General features: G+C 34.9%; 1 protein-coding gene across 1 annotated transcript; it reads right to left on the reverse strand.

Moving 5' to 3' along the window:
* Nucleotides 1–5,414: 5,414 nt before the first annotated feature.
* Nucleotides 5,415–8,373, reverse strand: LOC109163296 (L-ascorbate peroxidase, cytosolic-like). The gene is made up of 10 exons (XM_019312046.1): nucleotides 8,061–8,373; nucleotides 7,124–7,252; nucleotides 6,799–6,973; nucleotides 6,621–6,686; nucleotides 6,467–6,515; nucleotides 6,242–6,327; nucleotides 6,053–6,132; nucleotides 5,853–5,955; nucleotides 5,694–5,752; nucleotides 5,415–5,595 (listed from the first exon to the last, which is right to left on the reverse strand). Exons 2-10 carry the CDS (start codon nucleotides 7,240–7,242, stop codon nucleotides 5,580–5,582), a joined length of 753 nt encoding a protein of 250 aa, XP_019167591.1. The 5' UTR covers nucleotides 7,243–7,252; nucleotides 8,061–8,373; the 3' UTR covers nucleotides 5,415–5,579.
* Nucleotides 8,374–11,769: the final 3,396 nt, after the last annotated feature.

An 11,769-nucleotide genomic window follows, 5' to 3' on the forward strand; every position in this document is an offset into this window, starting at 1 on the left:
GATTCACCCCCACCCCACCCCTCCCCCCTCAACAAACAAAAAAAAAAAAGGAAAAAAAAAAAAAGAAAAAAAAAAAAAAGGAGAGAAGCTATAGATAGATAGCGATGTTAAGAATGATTGGTTGGATGATATGATGATGAACACCCATAAATTGGTGCCGTGACAAGGATGCCAATCCCTTGTTTTACTTGCAGTTTTTTTTTTTTTTTTTTTTTTTTTAATCACGAGATGTTTCGAGTTTTTTTCAATCCGTTTAATGGTGCAAATTCACTCAACTAATCTCTGTTCGCACTGAGAGGCATATGGGCTGGCCAATTGTCACTTGTGAAAATCGAATCCGATTTATTCCTAAGATCGTTCTCACTCACAAAGAAGTTCATTTACCACTTAAGCTACCGTACCCTTTTGGGTTGTTTTACTTGCAGTCTATACTTGTATAATGTAGAGATATTCTGATTTCCCCTTTGTTTTATGCTTAAAAAGTAAGAGTTAATACGATCTAAGGTCCTCCGAGTATATAGTGGTTTTGTCACGTTTAGTTCTAAACTTTTAAATTGATCATCTATGGTCTTTCGACTTTCAAATTGTTACCATCCGTGGTCCAAGTTAATCATTCATGGTCCTTCAACTATTAAATTTTAACCAACCATGGTCCTTCCAAGAGGACATGGTTGGTTAAATTTTGAAAGTTGAAGAACCATGGGTGGTTAACTTAGACGACCACGAATGGTTAAATTTGAAAAACGAATGACCACAAATGATCAATTTAAAAGTTTAGAATTAAACGTGGCAAAACTACTATACTCGAAAGATCCCATTTGGCATTAACTCTAAAAAGTAATTATAGCTTACTCAAATGTCTGCCACAAACTCTTCCACTAAAGTCTCTTCATGCAACAAGGAGTAGAGACCTTGTCAATGGTGATGTTGGTGTGAGCTGAGTACTATGCGAGTAAGTTTGCGAGTGACTCTCTTGAAGACTATTTCATGGATCATTATTTGTGAAATAGTTTGTGTTTATATAAAATGTGTAATACTTATAATATGAAAGTGTAATATTAATTAGAGATAATTGAATGTTATTTGTGAAGAAAAGTCTAATATTTTTAGAGAAAAATATACTTCTTAATACTTTAAATCAAAATGTAATATTTAAGAGTCGAAGAATTACTTATGAGAAAAATTATTGTAATATTAATTAAGGATAAATTGATTGATTGTTATTTATTAGAGAATGTATAATACTAATTAAGATAAACTAATTGTTACTTATGAGAAAAAATATAATACTTTTAAATCAAAATGTAATATTTAGAGGTTTGGAAAAATTATTTATAAATTGAAAGAAAGTGTAATACTTATGAAGAACCCAACTTGTCTCACATATAGAATCTTTGGGACAGTATCATAAGAGTTTTTGCTTAGGTGGAAAAAATGTGTGAAGTTCGATTAATAAGAATTAATTGAAATTATTTATAATTTTATATTTTAATATTTAATTTAATATTAATGCATAAAATTTATATATTTATAAACTATATCAAAGTTACTATTAAACATTAAAAAAATTTTAAATTTAAAAATTAGAAGAATATATTAAAGAAAATAATGGAAGAAAGAAAAGTTGAATTGGCTAACACTTTTAGTAAATTGGATAGGTAAAATAAGATAGAGTGAGTAAAATTTATTTACTATAAGTCATAATTAGGTAAATAGTTAATAATATACTTTAAGCAAGTACAATTATTTTATTGACAATTATAATCAATCTTGACTATATTATCTTGCATTTGTAAACTTAGAATTACCAATTTAAATACGCAAATTTAACATTCAATTATCTATGCATGAACAATTCTAATACAATCTTGCCTTGATATACTTTAAAATACTTATTTAAGAAAAACATTGAGCATTATCTCAATCGCGTAATACGTGCAAAAAACTAGTAGTTAATAATATACTTTAAGCAAGGTATGCCCATTGCAACACTTTTGAGCAACAAGTGGTGGAGCACCATAAAGTGCAGTTGCCGTGAGGATTAACCTAATTGTGGTCAGTAATGGGATTCACATTGGCTCAGTTTGGTAAAATAGTTAACTTATCAATTAATTTTGACTTATTTGATCATTATTAATTATTTGACGGTTTGACTTGGTTAAAAAATCAATACAAGTGTTTAGTTAATTAGCTTTTTGTAACTCTAAAATGTTAAAATTCAAAAAGCTGTTCAAAGCAACTTTTTTCAATTAGCTTTTTGAGAAAAGAAATTATACCAAATAGTTATTAGCTAACAGCTAATTTACCAAACACCTTTCTACATGTGATTTTGCGTATTTTGATCATCGACAATGACTTATCTACTTTGTATCCTAAAACAGTTCACAGTTGATATAGAAAAGAACCTAGCCGGTGACTCTATCATATAGATCAACAGATATGAACATAGTGCTAAAAATAAAAGCAGAAAGTAAACAACACCAATATTGGTTACCCAGTTCGATACAATGTGTATCTACATCTGGGGGACGATCATCGATGCGTCCAATTCACTATCTCCAACTCCAATTGTACAGAAACGTAGAGATGAAACAATCTCACCCAAAGTGTTCCACACTTGGTCAGTACCCAGTCTACAATGGTATAGTGAATTGTTGAAGACGGAGATCCCCGCAATCAGAAGTCCAAGAATCCCTTCGTTGGAGAGCCACTATGTTGCAGTCCGCTTCAATGACACATCCTACACTGTTCCCACAATTGCATAAACATGACGGCCACTGATTACGCATCAAGGTTTTCGATCTTCTCAAGTTCTTCTCCGTATATCTTCAAAACTTAGGTCTTGAGAAGAGATAGAATCAGAATTGAGCTTATAGAATATAGGGAGAGATAGTGCTTAGGTCGTTGTAGAGTTGTATCTCAATCCCTTGAATAATCTCCCTTAATATAGAACTCTGATTGAGAATTGGTTAGACACGTAATCTTAATTTGAATGTCACATAATCCAGATTACGGTCTTACCCTTTGAGGTGAATAAGCTGGTACGGACTTTCTTGTAAAAACATCTCTTGAAGTAACTGCTTCTGCCAGTGCATCATCGTCTTCATTAATGCAGTCCAAAGGATAAATCATGAGACACTCTGCTCTAGTGTCGGATTGATCAGGTCTTCACTTCAATCTCTGATAGATACTAACACTGAAAACCTATCTAATTTTGTCATAATTATTTTGCCAATTACAAGTTGAGGTTTAGACTTAAAACACTAGCACTATAATCAGCTAATATTATCACTAGTTATACATTCTAATTAACCCAATTAGTTAACAGCTAACAGCCATTTACCAAACATGGCCATTGTAATTTGATAGTATAATAAATTAGAGTTAATTCAAGAATGATCCCTTAACTATCGATTTTGTTTTAAATCCAGTCTTTCAATTAAATATTTATTTAATAACTCTTAAATTTAAGAGTAAAGCTATAAAAATTGACTTGTTACTAAGATGGACAAATTGTGTTTATAATCTTCATACACTAAGTTCATCATTAATGAAAATGTGAAGAACATGTTATGTACAAGTCGATTTTTAGACTATTGATAAGTCTCTACCCAACATTGAGGGCTTGACTAGTGATAAGTCTCTACTCAAATTTGAGGAGATTATATAATTTGTTTCAACGCTCTTAAATATGCAAATCAGGGCTAATTTTTACATTTTTCCATGAAATTTGAGGCTGATTAAATGAATTTCTAACAGAGGACTAGATATGAAACCAAATCAAAAGTCAAGGATCAATTATGGTCAAATTAAAAGTCAATGATAAAAATTGATAAATATTACATAGTAATAGTTAAGGGACCATTCTTGAAACTAATTATATTTGTATATGAATAAGTCTATGTGCCAAGCACTTTGTGCTCAGATGGCATGTAGTGATCTCTCTCATGTGGAAGGTCATGAGATTAAGCCTCAGTGGAGGCATTGTTGACACACTCTGTGTGCAGGTCCATGTAACAAATATTATGGAGTATATTTTGGTAAAAGTATCTATGAGGTCCCTGTACTATAGCGTTTTGTTCAATTTAGTCCTTCTACCTTAATTTTGTTCAATTTAGTCCCTGCACTTCAAATAGTGAAACAATTAAGGACAATAGCTTACATTAATATGTCTAAAATAAATACATAAATATTAACTCACATAAGCTATTGTCCTTAATTGTTTCAAGAGTTAATACCCAAAATGGTCCCTCGACTATGCCATAATTACCAATTTGATCCTCAACTACCATTCTTACCCAATTAAGTCCTCAACTATGTAACTTTTACTCAATTAAGTCCTCAAATATACAATTCTTACTCAATTTAGTCCTCAACTATACAATTCTTACCCAATTTAGTCCTCTGTATTAATTTGACTGTTTGTTGACTGTCAAAAGTCGGGATAAAATTATAATTTTACAAGATTTCTCCTTCCTCTCCATTTAGCAGCGCCAAACCATGCAGCAATATACTCCGATCAGATTTCGATCGTCAAAAAATCGTTGGAAATCAAATTCATGGGCTATCCGGTGCATAACCACTACTTCGATACTGACAGGTTTAGAACCCAACCGGAGCTTATTGCTACATTGTTTGGCGCTGCTAAATGAGGAGGAAGGAGAAAACTTGTAAAATTGCAACTTTATTTCCAATTTTGACAGTCAACAAACAGTCAAATTGACAAAGGACTAAATTGGGTAAAAATTGTATAGTTGAGAACTTAATTGGGTAAGAATGATAGTCGAAGACCAAATTGGTAATTACGACATAGTCGATGGACTATTTTGGGTATTAACTCTTGTTTCAATTTTTAAAGTATAGAGACTAATATGAACAAAATTAAAATAGAAAGACTAAATTAAACAAAACAAAATAGTACAGAGATCTTAGAGATACTTTGACTGTATATTTTAGTTAAAAAAGAAAATATAATATCTCACGTGAAACGGTTTCAAAAAATTTATTCTGTATATAATATTCTTTGAGTGCATTTGATATGATTATAAATGGATCACTTCTTTAATAATTTAATTAGACAAAGTTGTAATCAGGTGTTGAATATAATTTTTTAAAAAAATAAAAGTAGGTTTTTGAGTATAATCACTTCTCTTCATTTGGGTGGAAAGTGATTCCACCCCAAAAGAATGAACATCTAACTTTCCACTCGGAAAGTTTTAAATAAGTTTAAAATCTGAACTACTCTTGAATCTGAAGAGAATATTTGCATCCTAATACAAACTGATTTGAACTATTCTCATTCAATTCAATGTTTCCTAATAAAGTAGCGCTTGAATGTTCTAGTCCTGCGTTAAGACTTGTGAAACACAAGTTGACAAATCGCAGAAACGTGAACACAAACACGAGAAACATAATGTGCAAAAGCAGAATAGAAATTTATTTTACTGGAAAATGATTTTCGCATCCCGGTTCAGAGCATACAAAGGTTGAAAACAAAAAAGTATTCCGGCCACATAATTCTAAAATTTTAAGCAAAAACATAATTGTCCCAGCCACTTCCGTCTTCCTTGTTCAACACCTTAAGCTTCTGCAAATCTGCATCATCACCAAAATATGTTTAAGTTAAGAGACTTGCAAATTTGCAATGCGTGTCCTGAAACGAATAAGCTATAGCAAAAAGCAGAGATCCTTACCCAAGTTCAGAAAGCTTCAAATGAGCCTCTGCATAATCAGCGAAGAAGGCATCTTCATCCTGAAATAATATTAGTGATGCAGTTAGTTAAACAGCAGATGTTTTCAATGCAAAATCACAATCCATCTGAAGCGGGGGAGGAACCAAGGAACACACATACCTCAGCATATTTTTCAACTAGTGGGCGGAAAACAGGATCTTCAAGAAGAGCCTTGTCAGTGGGCAATTGTAAAAGCCCTTCTTTCTCACCACTCAGAAGCTCTCTGATTACAAGATAAATGAACAAATAAATCTTATGATAGCCACTAAAAACATGGATATATTTTTCTAGAGAATGGCAAGTTATACTAGTCTTCATACTTGAAGTAAGAGTTGTCGAAGATGAGTGGGTTGGTAGTCCAAGCACCTTCAAATCCAGAGCGCTCCTTGTGGCACCTTCCCTGAAGCCAATTAGGAACCAAATGTCAAACAACTTTAGAACAATACCAGCTAACTAGATAACAAAGAGGGAAGAGACGAATGGAAAACAAAGCCATAATATAGAAGTACCAGGGTATGGCCACCAGAGAGAGCAACGATATCCTTATCAGAGAGCCCCATGTGTTTGACAAACACATCTCTTAGGTGATCATTTCCTAATTCAAATATTTTAACATGCAATAAACAATCAGGGATACATCATTAATTAGCAAGCAAATCAACTTGAGAGAAAATTTGCTAACTCCCATGGCAATGAACAAATTAATAACCAAGCCAACACAGAAAATGACTAACCCTGTGTGGCATCAGGTAGACGACCTTCAACTGGGGGCTCTGTCTTATCCTGATATGAACAAACACAAAGTTACAAAGATCAAAAACTAACAAGGCAAGTGTTAATTGAAACGAACTTTAGCAAGGATAAATCACAACACTAGCACAACAGTACCTCTCTCCCAGGATGGAAAGGAACTTCAGGTCCTCCAGTGACTTCAACAGCGACAACACCAGCAAGCTACAAGCATGGTAATAGTCCAAATTAGCATAAAACTCTTTGAACAAGAAAAGCACTATAACTAAAAATCCAGACATTCCAAACTCCAAGCAGTACAAAGGTAATGCTGTACCTGATACAGATCTGCATAAGAGACAATAGGGAATTGCTCCTTGAATGGCTCCAACAACCTAACTGCAATGTCAAGACCATTATTGGCACCATGAGCTTGCTCAGCTTTGAGCCTCATGGTTCCGAATGGACCTCCTGTCTTGGACGAGACATCATAAGTTCCAGCAGAGTGCCATCTGCAATGAAAATCAAGCCAAATTCACATAACCATTAAACTATTTAATTCAAGAATATCAACAAACTGCAATAATGTACAAAAAGATTAAAAGAATACAGAATTCGCACAAATGATAAGGGAGACTCAGAGAAGGTGAAAAGATATTTACGCAAGACGAAGCATGAGAGGAGCACAGTTCTTCTCAGCAATGAATCCTCTAAGCTTTCTCCTCAGTTTGTCAATAGCCTTCTGGTACTCCTCACTAACAGTGGGATAGCACTTGCCCATTGCAACTATTCTGCATCACATATACAGAGATTAACCTCAAATCCAGCATTACATTCACACACATTTACAACTGCATTTGCACCTAAAACAAGTAAATGATGACTACACCAAGATATAGACATCTCCGGTTAACATCAAAGTAACAGAAACGATATCATAAATTCCAAACCAACTAGCAGAAATAATATCATGAAATGGGAATCAAACTAACAAAAATATCATAATAAATTCATAATAAAAGAGACAATTGATCCAACACTCGGTGAAAATGAATATTCAACATTGCTGTTTACTGTTTACAGCCAATGAAATCACAAGAGTTCACACTAGACTTTTATACAAGCACATATACACAATCACTATACATAAACACGTTTCTATAGGTACACACAACAATGAGTCAATGATCGAAAGCCTAAAGTGTCCGACATGAGCAAAACAAACAAGATAAATGAAAAAACCAAATAGACGTACAAATAAAAATAAAATTCACAAGTACATAAGATCGGATCAACCACATAAATTAGCGAAAATATACTCTCTGTGTAGTACTCATCATTTTATTAAAGCAAAACCAAAAATGCGATGATCAAAGTCATGAAACTAGTAAACACAGCTACAAAGTGAAAACTAACACACAAAAACAATTTTTACATTCATAATAAGCTCAGTATCAGTAGCAAATTGTTGAAAGAGTAATGCTACACACAAAGCAGGTTTGATTTTTTTAGCAGAAAACCGCCAAAATACGATAATGAAACGAATAAAACCAAAGAAAAAATGAATCAAAGCTGCAATGAAGTGATGAAGAGTCGAACCTTTGGAAAGCAGATAGTTTTTTGCAAACAGATAGTGCACAGAGAGAGAGAGAGGCAACGACGGCACGAGCAGACCACAAGCACAAAACTAGGAAATGAGCTAAACAATGGGCGGATAAATAAATAAAAGCGTGAGGGGAGAGAAACTTCTAGTGTTTTGATCTCAGCCGTTGGATCCGGATGATCGCGAGGCAGGTATGGATGGAAGGAGGTCCCACCTTTGGAAAATGCAATTAAGACCGGGAGTGCAAGTGTGAACGCATTAAGCTCCGGCAGATTCCTTGGAGAGATTTTCTAAAATCACCTCGCACAATATCGTCCTAAGCTCACAGTCTCGTTGATTTGCATTAATCTACTCCGTCAATGATGTGCAGGCTGGATAAATTAGGAAATAATTATTGTGCATTATTGGGAGAGGTTGATGAAAATTAAAATAAAAATTTGGTGCACGCACTCTTGTCCTATCATGTTTGTCCACTTTTCCTTTTACACGCATTTTTAAGAAAACAATTAAAATATGCATTTATTTTTCCATTCTAAAACTTACTCCAAAATGTTGCACAAAAGTACAAAACCTCCTACTCCCATAGCCCCATCCGTAAACTCATGAGTCATGACGCATGGCATATATCTACGCCCATCTCCATGACCAGTTGCAAATTAAAGCCCATACGAATGTGAGAATTATGTTTAAAGTAGACATATTTCTTATGTGCAGCTGCATTAACTTGTTTGTTAAGTTATTGAGTCATCTTAATTTATATCTTTTTCAAATGTTTTGTTGGATCCTTAAAGTTGAGAATTCTACTTTTTTAGATAAGATGCAAAATTAAAATTCAAAATATTATGTCTAAAGACCGAGAGAATAAAACATAATTTTTTTCAAAGTCATCCACACCTTCACACTTTCACTTTAGCAAGACTTAAAAATATTAAATTAAACTAACTGAGCTAGTCTTGTCGAACAAATAAAACATAATTCTTTATATATATATATATATATATATATATATATATATATATATATATAGTGAAAGGTTCCCGTGCATTTGTTGCTTCCCGTGCGGATGTGCGGTGGATTAATGTACGTGAGATTTGTACTCAATGTGTGTGAGTGTTGTGTTTAATGTGTCTGAGATTTGTACTTAATGTGCGTGAATGTGTAAAATGCAGCAGAAAATATTATGTCAGCTTCTTCCCCATCCCTAGTAGCCATTTGCCCCCTTCCTCATGATGATGATGATGCGGAGGCGAGCTATGGAGGTTAAGAATTATGGGAATAATACAACAGAAATCCACACTTTGTTGCTGTGCAAATTTTACTGTGCGTGCGTTATTTATATAAACATTCAACTGCATTGAAGGTAGCTGATAACCCAGAATACATGGCCAAATTGAAGGAAAAAGTAACAAGAAGCTTGGCGTTAATCTGCGTGAGTTTCTGTTCTGCTTCTTTCTGAGCTCATAATTCTGATATACTCAGGCACATTAATCACAAATCTCACGCACATTAAACAGAATACTCAGGCACATTAAGTACAAAACTCACGCATATTAACATGACGCACATTAAGTATAAACCTCGCACATTAATCCACCGCACATCCGCACGGGAAGCAACAAATGCACCTGATCCCTACCATATATATATATATATATATATATATATATATATATATATATATATATATATATATATATATATATATATATAAGTAAAATCTTCCTATTTCATTTTTCCGCTCAAACTTTTGTAGTAAAACTTATTTGGTAACCAAATATAAAATAGAAATTAATTAAAATTTATTAATTGATAATACTGTTTTCATATTCACGTATTAATCTAATTGGTAAATCTATTAATTGGTAATATTTTTTTCCTTATATTCATTTATTCATTTTTTAAGGGAAATGATGAAATTGCATTAATAATCAACCAAAGATGAAATACAGGCCTCACCAAAAAAAAAAAAAAAATGAAATACAGGCTGGTGGCACAGAGGACCACAAACCTAAGGTAGACAAAGAACCAGATTCCCGTGCTAACACATGACCGACATGGTTCGCTGACCTATTGACATGGCGAACAGATACGTTCACAATGTCCCTACAATAATATGACATTGCTTAATAACTAGTCCTACATACGAATGGTCCAAATTACAAGAATTAAAAGCAGAGCAAAAATTTAAACAGTTAGACTCAAGGATAAGATTACTGAATTGATGAGCCTTCAACCAAGAAAGTGCTTCTCGAACCACCATAGATTCCGCCATTTAAGGATCACGCCCGGAGTCAAGCCTGCCATTACAAGCGGCAACGAACTTCCCATTCTCATCCCTCACTACAACGCCAAAACCAGCTCCATCGTCAAACACAGTTGCATCAACATTGCATTTAACAAAGTTGGGAGGGGTAGCATCCACTGACGTGCCGTATTCCCAGGTGCAGAAGACACAATGTGTGTTACATGTGATTTATCGTAAGTCTGCAACCAGAGGGAGGAGAGTGATTCGATATGCATTAATAGCACATGAACAGCAGGTACCACATTATTCCAAATGAGCTCATTTCGTGCGTTCCATAGTACCCATAGCCGAGGTGGCCATTGCCGTCTGAGAGGAAAGCATCAGATTGTTCAACACTAAGGCCAGGTTCACATCAACAGGAGAGGCATCAATCCCCCATAAATCACGAGCCAACTGACACGCACATAAGAGATGATCCATTGTCACATAATCCGAAGCACAAAAAGGGCAACCACCACCCACCCAAACATGCTTGGTTTTCAAGATTTCTCGAACTGGAAGCACATTCCTCATACATCTCCACAGAAAGTTTTTGACTTTGGGGGGTACTGGGAGTGTCCATAGTCTTTTCCATTCAACAAACATCACCTGAGGATCAGTATTGACATCATTCACGGTTAGGAGGCGATAGCCCTGCCTTACCGTATACTCGCCATGCAGATCACCTCTCTAATACCACACATCTTTGAAATCTTGGGAAATCGGAGTAGATAGAATTCTAGGAACATCCGCAGCATCAAACAAGTCCGTAATAATACCTGGATCCCATGTACCTTCATCAGACAGCAATCCCGCCACCTTCGCCTCCTGTAGTTCTTCTATCATAGGTGTGAGTAGGGATGGATTCTCTTTGTCCGCAAGCCAAGGCCATCCCCAAATCTTGGTGTCTTTACCATCGCCAATCCGTCTCGCTATCCCCTCGCGAAGAATAGCCTGGCCAGCCAAGATATTCCTCCATATATAACTGGGGTTATTACCCAAATTTGCATCCAAAAAGTCTATAGAGGGAAAATATTTAGATTTTAGGATTCGACTAGCGAGTGAGTTCGGACATACCATCAGCCGCCACCCTTGCTTTGTCAATAAGGCTAAGTTAAACTCATGAAGCCATTTAAATCCCATTCTGTCGCTGCTCTTCGGGGAGCACAATCGAGACCAGCTCAGCCACGAAATCCCTCTACCTATAGCACCGCCACCCTCCCACCAAAAGCGATTCATCAAACATTCAACGGCAACAGATAAACTGACATGGTGAAAATGGGAAGGGCTTGAGCAATACTCTTCAATAAAATTTCCTTCCCAGCTCTAGAGATGAATTTGTTGCGCCAAGAATTCATTCGCTCCTTAACCTGCTATTCAATGAATCGGAATTGTGAAGTTTTGGAAGAAAGAATTTGGGA

This window comes from Ipomoea nil, unplaced genomic scaffold (assembly GCF_001879475.1).
Source record: "Ipomoea nil cultivar Tokyo-kokei standard unplaced genomic scaffold, Asagao_1.1 scaffold3016, whole genome shotgun sequence".
Lineage (NCBI taxonomy): Eukaryota > Viridiplantae > Streptophyta > Magnoliopsida > Solanales > Convolvulaceae > Ipomoea > Ipomoea nil.

Coding starts and splice junctions, on each gene's coding strand:
- LOC109163296 (XM_019312046.1), bottom strand. CDS start 7,242: ATGGGCAAGTGCTATCCCACTGTTAGTGAGGAGTACCAGAAGGCTATT. Junction 6,687..6,798: donor CTTATGCAGATCTGTATCAG/GTACAGCATTAC, acceptor CCATGCTTGTAG/CTTGCTGGTGTTGTCGCTGT. Junction 5,753..5,852: donor TAGTTGAAAAATATGCTGAG/GTATGTGTGTTC, acceptor ATATTATTTCAG/GATGAAGATGCCTTCTTCGC.